This window comes from Gadus chalcogrammus, chromosome 18, assembly GCF_026213295.1.
Source record: "Gadus chalcogrammus isolate NIFS_2021 chromosome 18, NIFS_Gcha_1.0, whole genome shotgun sequence".
NCBI classification, from domain to species: Eukaryota; Metazoa; Chordata; class Actinopteri; order Gadiformes; family Gadidae; genus Gadus; species Gadus chalcogrammus.
Genome location: NC_079429.1, coordinates 19,036,764 through 19,054,150, shown reverse-complemented (window position 1 = coordinate 19,054,150; position 17,387 = coordinate 19,036,764). Strand labels below are relative to the sequence as shown.

The 17,387-nt window shown below is 45.9% G+C and overlaps 1 protein-coding gene across 1 annotated transcript in view; it reads right to left on the bottom strand.

Moving 5' to 3' along the window:
• The window catches only part of LOC130371014 (probable JmjC domain-containing histone demethylation protein 2C), an 86,646-nt gene that overhangs the window by 26,896 nt on the left and 42,363 nt on the right, over positions 1 to 17,387 (bottom strand). Inside the window, 1 exon segment of the mRNA XM_056576613.1 lies at positions 6,027 to 6,140. Within this exon segment, the coding sequence (XP_056432588.1) occupies positions 6,027 to 6,140 (114 nt within the window).

Here is a 17,387-nt window from a genome sequence, read left to right as displayed (position 1 = left end):
GGACGGATAAGGCTGATGGTAACACAGCATCTATACCCTTATTATGATATTGTGACACAATAGACCGGATATGTGAAACATTGGTCTAATATTATCTGACTGTATCTGCACTACCTTCTAAGAAGTGACCTAGTGATCATTAACGCATTGACATGAAGCCACTTCCCACTTCCAGAGCACCAGAGCAGTGAGAAGATACTATCATAGCTACTGTGGATGGCACGACAACACTTCCTGTTAGCCACTGAGGATGTGAGTCACTTTTCCTGGCATTGACCTCTGGTGACCTGCTCCTACCCACACCCTTCTGGCTGCGAGCCTCAAAGCTCACTCTGTATGTGTCCACCAGTCAGGCCAGCTACCAACGACCCACTTTACGCTACGAACAACCGCTGTGTTAGTGTGGACACATGCATATGAACACACATGCATGTGAACACACACGCACACACTAACACACACACACACACACACACACACCGGAGTGAGGGGGATGAGCGGTATAGTGAGGGAGGGGGGAGGAGAACAAGGAGTGAATGCGAGGGAAGGCTGTCAGCCCAAGGTAAGGAAGAGGAGAGTGGGGGAGGATGGATGAAAGGAGGAGTGGGAGTAGAAAAAGACCATGTCATGATTAATTCAGCGAGCGGCAGGTTGGAGTCTACACACACACAATGCCTCCATCTCTCTCTTCTGCTAATCCTGAAGACATTATGTTCTATACCTCTGTGCCTGCACCTACGCCAACCCAGGTTCTTTCAGACAAAACACCGCCTTGCATAAGCCAGAGTGAACACGCTTCGCTTTGGCCTCTCCCCCTCCATCAATGTTCAGTCCAAAGAGACGGTCTCCGTGGGAACTGCCAGTACGTAGCCTCCCATCCCCAGCCCTCTGACTGTTGCCCGGCCCTCGTTCTACTGTGGGGGGGGCAGGGGGTGGACTCCCAGAGCTGCAGCCTAGATGTGGTGATGTCTTTCAGTTCACCTTCCCCCAGCCGCCTCCCTCTTTCCACTCCCTCTGTGTGTCTCTCCCTGCTCCTCATTATGTCTCTTTCACACGCCACCGTTCCGTTCTGCTGCAGTGTTCCAGTGGTGCTGAACAGGGCCAGAGGCTCCAGTAGAGTCAGACACCAGGTAGCTGAGAGCCCCCATAGTCGATAAACCTACGCTTTACACAATAGATATGTCTAGATTGGATCTTTGTTCAACAACTCTTTACACCAACGGCACAACACGCCCTGAATCATGTGTTTAGATGGAGGGGTTGTTTATGAGAGGCCAGATTCTATCTAGATGAGAAGTTATCGCTAGTCCATCTACATTGAGTGTGAAGTACCTCTAAACATGGGTCTGGTTCCACCTGCCTCTCTATACAGAGAAAACATGAGTCTCTTCATCACCAACTCACAACCGCTTCCTAACCGCGATAGGAAGAGACTGAAACGCCTGTGGCGTTACCGTAGACCACTTCTCTTCAAGGCAATCACAAAAAGCATTAGCTGGCCTAGTTTGATGCCCATCCGCTTCTCAATGAAACAATGAGAGTTATGAGGTAGTAGATAGATAGATAGATAGATAGATAGATAGATAGATAGATAGATAGATAGATAGATAGATAGATAGATAGATAGATAGATAGATAGATAGATAGATAGATAGATAGATAGATAGATACTTTAATAATCCCAGAGGGAAATTATTTAATATATGGTGTAACGAGTCTCCCTTTCTAGACTCGGTTGGACAAAAGAATCCCCTAAGAAAATGTAACCATATAAACAGTGTGTGTGTGTGTGTGTGTGTGTGTGTGTGTGTGTGTGTGTGTGTGTGTGTGTGTGTGTGTGTGTGTGTGTGTGTGTGTGTGTGTGTGTGTGTTACACATATTTTTACTACGTTCTGCTGTCTATTTTGGCCAATGGTGGGCCTTTTAGACAGTTACCAAGGCAACACAGTCTCCATGACCACCAGATCACCAGTTTCTCTGAATATCACGCAGGCCTGCCAAGCGAGGGTCTGAGGAAGATGCATTGTTGAGCGGTGAGATAAACACTGGTGTTGTTTCCATGGATTCAGATCAGACAGCCAGGCCAATTAAACATTGACAATTATATTACGGCTGTCAATAAATTAAAAAAATGACTGATTATTCACTTGATATGCTAAATCAGCATCTAATTGCAATATGAAAACATGCTTGGGGGATAGCCCCCAAATGATGATATTCCAGTTTGAAAACATGATTGTGTCAGAGGAGGAGGGTGTTGAGAAGCAGCGACTCCCCTGGTACAACATGCTGAGGTGTGCGGCTCATGGTCGGACTGCCATCCAGAGATCCACCACAGGGGAGCTCTGGTTACCTCACTGCCAGCTACACAAGGTGAGGCGCCTTCCAATCGGGGCTTATAAATATTGAAGTTGTGAACGTAGCCAAAGTTATGGCCATTTATAATGGACTGTACAAAAATGGATGGTAGTTAGCAAGCGGACTCCAGACAGGAACGGACAAGCCATCGTTCTCACTTCAACCCACAGAGACACAGCGGTACGGCCACCTGCAGCTGTCAGACCCGCTCGCCCTCGCACGGGGGGCCCAACGCCGCCGCCACGGCCCAACGCCCTGGAGGATATCACCTCCACGCCTGGGGGCCACTTCCCCTCCAGAGAGGAACTGATTGCATCAGTAGAACAACCGCCTCGCCACGCTGGCAGACCAGGCATGGGCCCTATTCAGAGTCCAGACACGAGCTACACAATGAGGAAGTGCTTCATTTGTGTTGAGACATTGGCCGTTACCGGGCCTTATTGTATTACGATTGTAACGGGGTACCGTAGAGCGGTTGGAGGTAGAATGCTCATTTATCATTTCGCCTACTGTCTGCCGTCAGGATTTAATGATAGGCCAACGAGGCGCCGGGACATCATTACCTCAGCCAGTGTGTTACCGAATTGTATCGGGCATGAAACAAACATGAAGAAGTGTACTATCGAGTCGACTTTCTCATCAGAAAATAACGTCTGCTAGCGGGAGATAAACATAAATGATAGAGAGCCGAAGTAACGTTTTGACAGCAGACTTATTCATAGTTGGAAGTCTTAGAGGGGTATATGTTTCGTTTTTTCAAACAATCGCAAAAAGGAAATTGTTATTCTTCCATCACAAAAGTTTATGTTTGTTTCATAGAGAGGATAAACCCTCATGGTGTCTGCCTTTGTCTTACACCTGGAACGACCACAGTCGCCCAATGGTACTCAAGTAGGAATGGTCCAGGAACAGTTTTACACTGAGCCTCGTCCAATGACATTCCCCCATCCATGCCATCCAAACCCCTGTTGTGTCATGACTCCCCCAATATACACTGAATCCTTCTCCAAAGGGTGGGCTGGGCCTGTAGGCCAGCTGGCTCTGTTCTACAACATGGATCACACCTACACATGTGTAGGGAACAGCGTGTGGGAAATGACATGACAGAGTGTGTGTGTTTGTGTGTGTCTGCGTGAGAGGGTGTGTTTGTGAGTGTGAGAGTGAGTGTGTGTGTGTGTGTGAGAGTGAGTGAGTGATTGTGTTTGAGTGATAGAAAGAGAAAGAGAGAGAGAGAAGTTGTTGTTACAGTAATGTGACGCAGGAGTAAATGTGGCATGTGATGGGGAAGAGGGTGCTGGACAGAGTGAATGAATAGGCCCAGTGTGTGTGTGTGTGGCTTGTGTTGAAATGGAGAGAGTGACAAAGACAGACTGACTGAGTAAGAAGTAGTCAGAGCAGAGAGAGAGAAAGAGAGAAAGAGAGAAAGAGAGAGAGAGAGAAAGAGAGAAAGAGAGAGAAAGAAAGAGATAGAATTGTGTTCAATGCCTTCCAGGGCATAAGGCCATAAAGTTAGTCTGGGGGTGCTGTCAGCTGCACTCCACCAAAGGAGGGCTTGTATCTGTGTGTGTTTGACCCTCCAAGGGATAGCAGCTGCAGCCCGCTTATTCTCTCTCTCTCTCTCTCTCTCTCTCTCTCTCTATATCTCTCTCTCTCTCTCGCTATCTCTCCTCTCTATCTCTCTCTCTCTCTCTCTCCTCTCTCTCTCTCTCTCTCTCTCTCTTCTCTCTCTCTCTCTCTCTCTCTCTCTCTCTCCAGACGAAGGGTAGGGTTGGCTAACTAAACAGTGACTTCATTGTACAGCTTGTGCCAAACAGAGCTACTTCTACTCCTTCTTCTGCCTCCTCCCTCCCGCTCTCCCTCTCCTCTTCCTCACGTCTTCCTGTCCAGCAGAAGAAGAAGAAGGGGGAGGGCCGGTCTGCGCCACGATGAGTTGGGGCTTCTGTCCTTCAACTGCAGCCCATGTTTTTGGTCTGAGTAACTTGGGATGATTGAAAAACAGTTTCATATGGAAGTGAGTATAAATATGAGTAAGAGTGCCTGGACTCTGTATTGAGTCATCCATTGACCTCCGGAGCTCTGGGCCATCCCTCCAACTCCCTCCCAAGTGTCTGCCACGCTGAGCCATCTCGTATTATAATAGTCTGGCCATCAGAACGTCACAGCGTGGCCTCAACCTCTTCTAGGTGGACTCATGGTCACTTCTTATTGGTCACAGAGAGGTTTGTGAGACCAACAGTGAGATTTCAAGCAAGATAGAGAGGGTGACAGAAGTCCAGGTCAAGCCACCACAGAGTGTGTCTGTGTGTGTGCATGAGTGTGTGCGTGCGTGCCGAGTGTGTGTGCCTGTGTATGTGCTTAGTGCGTGTGCCTCTCCTATTTATAGTAGGACAGGTGTCTAGGGAGTGTAGCTGGGGGGAAGTGATTAGAATACATTACAGTTACATAAAGCCATACATGCAAGATAAGGTCGGTGAAGGCGATTAGGATCGTTGGAAGCCATTCCAGGTTTATGGGTTCTTTCTTTACAGACCTACAACACGTCTGAAATCTACGATGCATCCGGCTTCACAAAAGAGCCTTTTGTGTGTGTTGAGCTCCAGCTAGTCGAACTCATACTTCGATATCAGATCTGTCCACAGCAAAAACAACCTTCCAACAAAAATGAACACATGTGCAAGTTCAGATTTAAACGGGTAGGAATTCCAAACTGGTCTTGCTGAAAACATGCCTTTATTGACTTTGTTCTGAACTTGCAAAGGTTATCAGAATTTCTGATAAATGATTGTGTGCCGCATCACGAGCCACAGCGGTCTGTTCAAACATTAGACTATTCTGCAACTGTTCGATTAATAAAGAAAGCACAGGCCTCCCATATGACCTAATATACCTTCCTAGAAAACCCGAGAGCTTAGCGGAAAACTTGTTCACACTGCCAGGAGAAGTGGCCCAAACATGATGTGACCTGTGTCTTCAACGTCACTTTCGATCGACATCCATCACAGTTCACAAGTTACTCCGCAAATACCAACATGGAGGACATGGAGGATCAATAAGATGTTTTCCTTTTCTGACGGCCAGAAGCTCTGCCGTCAGAGTCGGGCTCCGACCAATGAATAGACCCAAAAGGCCCAGGTCACATCGGGACCTCATATGTGCCTGTTTAAACAACTATGTGAACAGCCAAACCAAAAATCTGATATGAGCGATAAATCTGAGTTTAGCAGCAACCCTTGCAGAGTGAGAACATAAGAGACCCAGCCTCTGGCCCAGCCAGTGAGGCCATGCCTCTGGCCCAGCCATAACATGCATAGTCCATGCTACAAGCTACCTAGGCAGTGTGTAGCATGGACCTTACATAAGCTCCACCAGGTGTCTTTTACTGGGCTAAGGACACTGGGCGGTGGTGTTGGAAAACCGGTTTAATGTAGAAGTTGATTGACAATGATACATGAACTGGTGCTCAATGTTGACATGTAGGATATCTCCCAGAGAGTGTGTTGTGATGGCTGGTTTAACCTGTGCACACTGATTTCTCCAGCACAACAGGTGTGCAGCCTCACCCAGCCCCAGAGTCCCGTCATCAGTCGGACTCAGGCAGGTGAGGCTGCTTAAACCAGCCACCCTCCGCACACACTCCACAGCGGTGTGATTCAGTGTGTGTGTGCTACCTGGTAGGGCTGGTACGCTGAAGGGTCGGACAGGAAGTCCAGCTGGCGGTCTAAAAGGAACTCCACTGCTGTTACAGAGGACAGCAAGCTCTTCCAAACCAATGGTTTGAATGCCTTGAAGAGAGGACAGAGAGACATGATTAGGAAACAGAAAAGACGTGCAACTCATGGATCCAAAACAACCACAACCCAACACCCACTAGACTACAACATGGGCCACTGGTTGGAGTCCCTTCCATGTATGGGAAATCTTTAAGTTAGAGTGAAATAGAGACTAAGGACCGACTAAGAGCAACGTGGTGAAGGGAAGGCAATGGAAGAATCAGTGGCAGAGAGTGTATGACAACATGAGAGAGACACATGAATACATTAATGAGGAGGAAGTCTGACAGTTCAAAGGCAGTACACCCAACTTTGATGTTGCCTTTCCCGCATCTACACTGCACACACACCCACACACACACTCTGTACGATGACATGCGTCAGCCTACGGTTCTGAGCTCAAGGCTGGGTGCAGATACGAGTGTAGAGAAAAGAGAGAGCGTTTATGGTCAACCACTAATGTTATTTCATGAGTAGCTATTAGATTATATACATTTATATATTGTATTGTATACCCATATTTTATTTTGTTTGGTAATTAGCCTCAGCACGGGGGAGAGACTGTGTGTGTGTGTGGTGCGCATGTGTGTATGAGTTGGTGATTACATAATAAGGTCATGTAATGTTTAGAGATTAGAGGAATGCTGTGAAACACACACACACACACACACACACACACACACACACACACACACACACACACACACACACACACACACACACACACACACACACACACACACACACACACACACACACACACAAGCACGAGCTAACATGCATATGGACTGATGGTTAACTGATGGTTAACTGACGGGTTACTGATCGTCTATGGCCAGCAACACATTACACTAGTCTATGCTGCTCTATTTCTAGCATGTCTGAATAGTGCTATGTTGAAGGGCTTACATAGCCATATTAAAGGTATTGGTAGCAAACATTTACTAATGCCTGTACCAGACTCTGGAGCTGACAGGCAGGCTAGGAGTAGTGTTGCCAGATCGGGCCAGATTTCCCACCCAATCTGACCAAGGTCCCAGGCTGCAGTACGCAGGTTTGCAGATTTCTAACACAATCTGGCGACCCTGGCTGCGGTTGCCAGATTGTGCGGGAAATCTGGTCCAATCTGGCTTGGAGTGTGGCGGAACAGCAAGGCTTCTAGTCTGCCCTGCTTTTGCTTTTCTCTTTTTTACAAATATTTCTAGGACACATAAATATAGAAACACATACACACTCGCAACCTCTCCACATTTCTCAGGACTCCCATGAGGGTCTTCCCACACACCCTATAATGTACAGCAACACAGATCTGAAGGGCTTTGTGGCGCTCTCCTTCCTGAAAGGAGGACCAGCTAAACAGCAGGTGTACGTATTCGGGAGTATGGGATGTTGGCCTACAACAAGAAATGACTCGAACGCAATGACTTCTGGAAAACAATCTTCAGAAGGACCTTTCTTGGAGCACACACCAGTTTTTTAAAATACCTTATCTTGGGTTGTTCCAATAGCAACACCTTCCGGCCTACTTCTAGAAGGAGATGCTTCCGAGAGAGGCTATAGGGTCTATAGCGCTAGATACATAAGTGTGAGTCTTGAAAACAGTAAACTGTTTTGTGGAAAGGCAGCTGTTATTCTCACACAGCGTGGTTTGTAGATGAGATGGGTGGAATAAGATTTGCTGCAAATGAAAGCAAAGCCACAGCCGACTGAATCTTCCAAAATGGATATTACCGAACAACGTCCATACACACACACGCACGCACGCACGCACGCTCGCCATAATCCGATGAAGGTCATAATTGAAGAGACGATATTGTGGGGTGTAGTCTAGCAATACACTCTGACTGAACCCCCGCCCAGCTGTTAATGTGAGAGGAACCAGAGATACTGCCTCATAGACACGATGTTATCCTTTTCTAAAATGTGAACAACTAACTCTCATAAGCTAACCTAAATGAGCAGTAATGTTGCACACAATGTACAAGGCCGGCTGTTATTTTAACATGACATTCATTTTTTAAGTCTATATTTGCAACAGTTATTGCTTAATACAAGTGTCTCTGAAACTAGTTGGTGGTTAGTGTGGCTTATGCTATAAATAGATGTTCTGGATCCATTATCTCATAAGAAAAGGATGGAGAGTATTTGCGTGGCAGTGCCTTGCTCAATACAGACAGAGCCAGTATCCAACTGGATCCATTGCTGTCTTGTAACATAAAACACGCTTGTGCATAGGCTGATTAGAACCACACGGACCAGTCTGAAGCCATATGGGCGACCAGACCAGCAGCATATAGCAAATACAGTTACAAAGATGCCCTGTGATATGATAGAACTAATTTACAGACATCTGATTCCAGCTGGGCTTCAAGTGCCCATGTCTTGTAACCTTTGTACAGTAATGTCACATTTACTTTTTGTCTAAAGCATACTTGCTTGAGCCACTGAACACAGAAAAGAAGATAATTTGTTTCCATACAACACTGCACACACACAGAACAGGCTGGACTCACAATCAGTGTTCATAATGAGACCCGTAACAAGACTTCGAGGGAGTGCTGGTCCACAGAGACAAAACGCTTCGCCGTTGTTAGAAATAACACACAGATAACCATCCATCCAACCTCCAGGTCAGTCTTTACCATGAAGAAATGTGAAGAGATGTAGAGAGGAGATTCATTACCTCTTTTCCATGCTCACGACTCCTTTGAAAGACACAGGCTGGGCAACCAATACAAAAATACCAAACGGAAAACACAAACGGAGTCCACAAAACAGTCTTTCTTCAGCACAGTCACCCGTGAGAGAACGGTGGAAGGTTAACATGGACGCGTCAGACGCAGAGAGAGATAGACGCACAGACCTCACACTGTGTCCTGTGGTGAGGGACGTCTGACAGCCGGTCAGATGAAGAGAAAGAGGAGAAAGGAGAAGGAGAGCAGAGCACACCAGCTACATGGCCGACATTTTAACAGCTTCTGACGCAACAGACAGAGAGGGAGAGCGAGAGAGGGACACACAGACACACTTCCTCTAGAAAGCTGCAATGTCTCACACTCCCTGGCTCAGCTTGCTTGCACTCTCACTGGCTCACTTTCTATAGCCCTCCCTCAATCTCTCTCTCTCTCTCTCTCTCTCTCTCTCTCTCTCTCTCTCTCTCTCTCTCCTCTCTCTCTCTCCTCTCTCTCTCTCTCTCTCTCTCTCTCTCTCTCTCTCTCTCTCTCTCTCTCTCTCTCTCTCTCTCTCTCTCTCTCTCTCTCTCTCTCTCTCTCTCTCTCCATCTGTTTGTGTTGGTCTTTTTTCTCTCCGGAGAAGGGAATAGATTAGTCAGAATATCTGGAATAGGTTGGTCTGGATCTGGGACAATTCAAGGACAATTCCGTCTGCAAAATAAAACACCTCACTATGAGGGCAGAAATATTTATATTACAGACAATGCAAATAGAATAAACATATAAATAACCACCAGAATACTACATTAGAATATACTTCAATTGAACAAAGGGGCTGGATGGCCAAAAGTACAACTCAGTGCTGAGCTGAACATACTTTCTACCCTTCTATCTGTGTGACAACACCACCCAGGAGACAGATGCTGTTGCCACTGATATTATCTGCACCTGCCACCTAAAAATACCAGCAAGCATTTGTGAAAGCAGCATATTGATACACACACCGTGTAGAGAAAAGCTGAGAATGTGTGTGTACGTGGGCGAGGACGTGGGTGTGTTAATGTTTACAGTATACTGTCATGCCTCTTAATGGTGTGGGCATGAAGAGAGGAAGGAAGGCCCTGCCAATGGAGTGGTGAAAGCTTCAAATTGAGAGTGCTGCAATATGATTCGTTATTCTCCATGCTGTCTCCCTCCTGAATTGCAAAGACGTGTGCACTGCACACACACACACCCACACACACACACACAACCACACACACACACACACACACACACACACACACACACACACACACACACACACACACACACACACACACACACACACACACACACACACACACACAAACAGATTACCATAACCCATCTCCATCTGGCGATGAGAGAGGCACGAGAGGGAGATTTATATTACCAGCTAAAGCCTCACATGGTAGCTTGGCCGACTTTGTGGCTACCAGCTAAAAGCTAGGTAGCTGTACACGTACACTGAGGCATTACTTGGGAAGACCTGACAGACTGGATACTAATCAGTCATGTATTATGTCAAATATGTTACTTATGCCACGAACATTGGCCATAGCTATCGGTGGAGCTCTGTGTTACAGAGGCCACAACCAATATAACTACATTGGTGTTACAGCTTTGTGTGACAGCTCCATGTTACAGAGCCATAACCAATAGAACTACATTAGTGCAACAGCTCTGTGTTACAGAGCCATAACAATTATACCTGCATTTGTGCAACAGCTTTGTGCTACAGAGCCATAACAAATATAACGACATTAGTGCAACAGCTATGTGTTACACCTCTGTGTAACAGAGCCATAACACTAACAAATATAACTACATTGGTGCAACGCAAGGCTGCAATGACTGATTTGATCATTCACTTTCGTTCATTTCCTATTTCACTCACAAAGGCTGCTGATGTAAGAGAGACTAGCTGTGTCCATTAACAGGATTCGCTAAACATTAGAGACACAGCAGCTAGCACTTTATCCTTCAGGGACATCATGTCGGCTGTCCACGCGGAGGGGAGCCATCAACACTAGCATTCAGATTGGTCCAGGTGAAGGCCATGTTGGCTAGTCTAAGATGCTTTATGTTTTATTGAAGACATATACATCATAGGTGCCCACTGCTGAACCCCCCACAGTTACATTGTCATTATTGTCATTGAATAAATATTGTGAAAAAAAAACTGACAGCTAAATAGTGTTCTGCTGCAGAGAAGGCATGATTATACTGTCATTGGAGTGGCTCACGAATGACTTCAGAATAAGTATAGGAATCTTGAAGAGAAAACACAACTGACTTCCAGTAATAATGTGTCATTTCTGCCGCTACTTGTCGCTAAATCCAAGTAACGTGGATTAGTTCAAAGTAGTTAAAAATATATAATCCAGGAGTCCGGCAGATATTATTCAAGGAAGAGTTCATGTAGGCAATTGTGTTCACGTTACGTTAAGCACATGGTGTTGCTTATTTCAAATCAAATGTCCGCTAAACACAACGTTAACTTGCTGACTTGTCATCAGTTTAGTGGACAAACCCCTGTAGATAATGTTATGTGGGGAGTCAACAGTAGGGCCTAGCGCGGTTATCCCTGGTCATAACCATCTTGGTTAGTCAACAGATATTCACAGTCATTTAGAGCCATGTGACGCCCGCAACTAAAGACTTTATCCCGTTCTGAGTTCGTCTCGCGTTTGGTAATTTTTTCAAAACAATAGGGGCTTTACAAAGCACCCTTTTCTCAAAAACGGCTGAACCAAAATGAAATTAAACCAGAGACATCTCACATTTCAAAAATCTAATAATGGATTCAAATCTCTGTGAAGAACTGTATCCACTAGATCTACAACAGTGAAGAGCAGGTCAAGAACTGTGTGGCCATTGGAGCTCTAGGGTGGGGGTAACCTACATAAGACTGTATATAATACAGAGTCGACTGATTTAACTTAGACTGTTCACTTTTTCATACCAAAAAAGGGACTACAAAATCAATTGAGGAGTCCTGGTTGAGATTCAGACCGTGGAACAGATTCCATTCGGTGGGTATATCTGGCATGCCTCACACTGATTGGTGAACTCCTGATTTATTCTATAAATTAATAGGGTAGCCGTATTCTCTGCGGGGAAAACAACAATCCTTCCTCCCCAGATGATCATGTTTAGATTGAGAGCGGGCTGCGAGGGGGGCTGTGCTCACAGATGGTTGGGTGGAAGTGGGTAGGTGACAGAGAGCATTTAATGTGTTGTCCATCGCGGATGGATTTAACGATAAAAATACCAAGTGATCCTCAGAGTAAGGTCTATTTACGTGAAACACTGCGTTAGTTTGGTGGCTGGCAAAAGTGAAAGTAGCACATCTTAGTAAACTAGATCGATATTTAAATATCAACTCAATAAATTAGGTCACTTATTTGTTGGAAATAACCAGAGCCCTACTGGGATCAGTGATGACCCTCAACCTCCCTGATCCCCGCACATCTGCACTGTGCACACGCACATCTGCACTGTGCACACGCACATCTGTACTGTGCACACACACATCTGCACACGCACTTATCAGCACCGTGCACATGCACGTCAACACTGTGTGCACTTATCACTTAAGCTGGGGAAAAATATGGTAGGGGAAACACTGATGAGGTAGTCCACACACACACACACACACACACACACACACACACACACACACACACACACACACACACACACACACACACACACACACACACACACACACACACACACACACACACACACACACACTCCACCGTGTGTATGTGTGTGGGTACATGCATGAGCATCTGGTGCATGTGGGCATCATGCTTTTTCACATGATGCTAGTTGCTGGGCACCTGCGGTCCCTACCAAGACAGGAAAAACATTAAACCAGCCACTCTTTCTCAAGACAAAAAGGTCCATTAGATGTGTACAATGTGTATTTAACCAGCACCTTCAGGGTATACATCATTGTATTTTTAAGTGTTAAAATGCAGGTTGGTCCACCGGAACAAATGATCAGCCTAAACCGTACACAGATACACTATCCTGTTCAACTTTTGATAAACATTCAGTACTCAAACGGACCGTGTGTGGATCTGAACCCCCTGACTTCCTCCTCCAGCCTCCAGCCTGGAGTAGAGAGCACTGTGGCCCATTAACTTCATCTACAGATAACCTGCACATTATTACCATTTTCCCGATCGACCTATCGATTGGTCGTAGAGTCGGTTGAATATTTTTTTCAATCGGTTTTCTGTGGTTGACTCAAACCCTAGTGTTGTGTGAGGTCGTTAGATCATCCATCCCAGTGTCATGTAGCTCACACCAGTCACTTAAAAAAAATCAAATTTAGTTCCCAAATCCATTTTGAGTACAGATCTAGTAACACACGTGCGTTCCACTGGTGCCTTAAGTAGCACCTTAAAGCCCTCGTTGTAGCTACACACATCAATCCCCAACTCTCCATTCGTACACACAAAGGGGCTCTGCTTGGTGCCCATCAGTTGTGCTCAAACTTTAGCTGTCTGAGCCTTTGTCAAGTCTCACCAAGAGTGTGACCATAACAGAGAAGGTATCAGCGGTATCCTCCATCATCATGTGTTGGTACAGCAGGGACAGGAGAGCCATGCCCGCTCTGTTCTCCCCTTCATCTGACAAACTCCTCCTGCTCCTTATTATGAATTCATCCGCCGTTTTCTTATCTGCTTCTCCCACTCATTGCCCCTGTGTACACTGGAGAAACATCTGGATTCTACATTGTAGTGTGTGTGTGTGTGTGTGTGTGTGTGTGTGTGTGTGTGTGTGTGTGTGTGTGTGTGTGTGTGTGTGTGTGTGTGTGTGTGTGTGTGTTACAGGAAGGTAGGGGTGATTCGGAACTGTGAAAAGACTGTTGTAGTCAGCGTGCCTGCTGCCTACTGCCACAGGACACAACCACACATCAAGACCTGAAGAAGGTTCCTGCTCAAGGGTGTGAGAGTCATGAGGAGGACCGCAGTTATCAAGACGCCCCATTGAACGTGCTAGCTGACGAATAGCCAATTCAAAAGCAGTCCAAAACACAGCATTTTATGGCCTTTTAGAGTAGAAGAAAACCTGGGTAAAAAGCAGGGCTTTAAACACTAAATTAGCTGTTAAACTAAACACTAAATTAGCTGTTCATGCCATTAAACAGTGTTAGGATTGCAAAGATGCTGTATTTTGCGTTGATTTATATCGATGAACGTCTAGAATGAGTCACAACCAAAACACACACACAAAGTTCTCCCTGTCCCTTCTACCGTTGATTTGCTGTACACCAGTGGAGGGGACCGTTGATTTGCTGTATACCAGTTGAGGGGCAGCTGTTTACCACGGAGCAGATCTTTCCATCACCCTGTACACAAGAGGCCACTGAATTAATCAGAGTTTCTTTTTTTGAACGCAGAAGGCATTGTGGGGTCATGTTACGAGGGCTGTCACTGAATGCCCACCAGCAGCCGTGTGGCAGAGTGTAGAGATGACTGTCTGAGCGGCACACAGGCTGGAGCTCAGACACGCCTCCGTGGTCCCTGCATGGTGTCTGCAGACCCCGGCGCTGGTCCTAACCGAGTACAAACCAATCACATGAATTCCTGGGACACCCTCCATGATGTCATTCTGAAGACTAATGCAGTGCACCCGTGTGTTGTCGGTGTTCAGTCTACAAATGCATGTGAGCATCTGTGTTCATCGTTAATGACAGAGAGCACACTAATGACCTACTTAGGGATCCTGTTTTTATCATAGATACTTCACCCAACACCGCTACATGCACTCTGTCACCCAGTCTACTGGGGTTAAACTGTGTGTGTGTGTGTGTGTGTGTGTGTGTGTGTGTGTGTGTGTGTGTGTGTGTGTGTGTGTGTGTGTGTGTGTGTGTGTGTGTGTGTGTGTGTGTGTGTGTGTGTGTGTGTGTGTGTGTGTGTGCGTGTGTGCAGTTCAAGGCTTCCCTAAGGGAGACAAATGATGTAATATTGAGCTCTGAAACACAATAACACACAGCTCTTTGTCGTTGTGCTTACAACACTGCCAAGTGTGAGCATGTGGGCACGCACACGCACACACCCACCCACCGGCACCCATCCACCCACACGGTCTGCGAAAAGGGTGACCATGGCATATCTGGTCCTCCGTCGTTCCAAATCAAGGTGAATACCATCCGCAGCCCTGTTCGGACTACATCCTCTAGAGCCGCCATACCGCTCCAGCCCTCCCAAACTCGAGGCAGACAGTCCATCTCAGCAGCAGTCAAGGCCGATTTAGGGTCGTTTTAGACGCAGAGACGTAAGCACGTAATTTACACAAGGGACTTGTTTTAGACAAGTTTTGATTTACGGTTCCTTTAAGGTTCCTTAAGGATTGCGCGTGTTGCAAGGGGATTCTCCGCCAGAACAGTAGGGGGAGCAACGAACAAATCTGTGGACGTGGAAGTGGAAATCGCTGGCTTGTTTATATTTATAATTAATATAATCATAATTCGTTCTTGTGTTTTCTTCTTCTCCTTCTTCAAAATTCTTCATTTGCTTCTGTCACGGCCTTTTAAAAATGGCGCTATTATGCTGTAAAACCGGAAATGTGAGACTCCTGAAAGGATGTGGTTAGCTGGCCAATCACAGTCTTTGCTAGCTGCGTAGGGCCGTAGTGTTTTAGTCGCATAGTCAGGAATTTTGGCCGACGCACTTAAGCACGTAAGGGGGGATATTTTACCGCGCAAGGGGGGGTTATGTATCTTACGTGCTTACGCGTTACGCCTAAAACAGAGCATATATCGGCCTCAGTCACACGTATACCGACCGGCCCCTTGAGTCACTGAAAATAAAATGTGTGGCCCCTCATCATTTCTACTTGAGTACCCCTGCTCTAGAGCGATAAGTGAGATGGACTGAGAGTGCTAGAGAATGTTTGCATGGAACTCTGGTGATATTTGCACCAAAGTAGTGCTAAAAAAACTGGGAGAATGTTTTAGAAACATGCTGCACACACACACACAGACATTTATTGAGGTGCATTTATTGATCTATTTATTTATGAAAAAAGGTCTGCACTGGTTTCCTCTACTTTACATATATTGAAAGACCTGTATGTTAAACCTAGTCCTAGACTGCTCACAGTTCCTAACCTGCTCTTTACTCTCCTAGAGCTAGTGGGGTACCCTTTAACCAGGGACTTTAATGTTATATCAATTCATTGTTGAAACTTTGAAAGGTGCCGTTCTGATTACAGCAGGGTATTTGTGGTGTGCCGATAGTGAAGTCACATCACCAAACAACAGCTCTTTAGAGAGGAGTCCTGCCTCCCTGGGACTCGTACCGGGGACCCGTCTCTAGGTCACTTGACATGGCTAATACCTGGTGAATATCCTATATCTTGCTCACTTTAAACAGACATTGTCCCCACTGCGTTAGCTGCTGTTGAGCTGTAGGATGGTTCTGAACAGCAGCTCACAGCAGCACTCTGCTGCTGTTTATGTCACTCTCAGTCTGGGTTTTGGGACGTACCTCCCCATGGACATTATTGTAGAACTTGTTGAGTATGGGGAATTCCCCTACCCAGGCTGCCACTAAAGGTTCAACACCAGATGTGTCTTATACAGACTCTCAACAACAATATAGGACTAGTATTATTCAATGATATATCCTGCTTCAAAATACTGCAACATCAACATAATATTTGGATTTGTTTATGTATTTTAAAGATGTTACAAGTTATATGTAGCCTACATGTTATGCACTGTACCTAGAATGAAGAATGAATAAATGTTACACCTTTGTTGATTTTGAATCTAAAGATAGATACTTTTGTGACATGCACTTAATAAATTAACAAATTATGGTATGACAAAAAGATAGCGGCAAGACAAGAGAAGCAATCTATGGCCTAGTCCCTGGAAACTGTTTGTTAAGTCACCCCTATCACGACCATTTCCACATTACCTAGAATTTGGTAGAGAAACACACACACACACACACACACACACACACACACACACACACACACACACACACACACACACACACACACACACACACACACACACACACACACACACACACACACACACACACGCGTAAATAGACTATAAGTAATCACCAAAAGCAGAGATGAAATACAAAAACAATATTCAAATCCATTCCAATTCAGAGGAGGTGACAAATGGAGGTAATGCAGACCAGTGGGCTGAGAACAGTTCTGCCCGTGACTGCTAGTGTAAATGGGCCTTGGTAGTGGAGCATGTGCCGGAGAGGGAGGGACCATGTGAGGAGAGACTAAAGCAGAGCGTAAACAGCGGAGGTAGCTGCATCACTAGATCTTAGCAGCTAACAAGCGCGCCGCAAAACCAAGCCCTCGTCAGAGGCAGCTCAGGAAACCCACAGAAGCCTCATTTCCTCTTTATGCACGCGAACACAGACATACACACAGTGAGGGAGAAGAAGCCCTTCCTCTAGTGTGACTGAAGACAATAGAGGAAAACATCCTCAGATCGGTGACCCGGTGACCTGCAGGGAGAGTGTGTGTGCGTGTGTGTGCGTGTGTTCTTGTGCTTGTGTGTGTG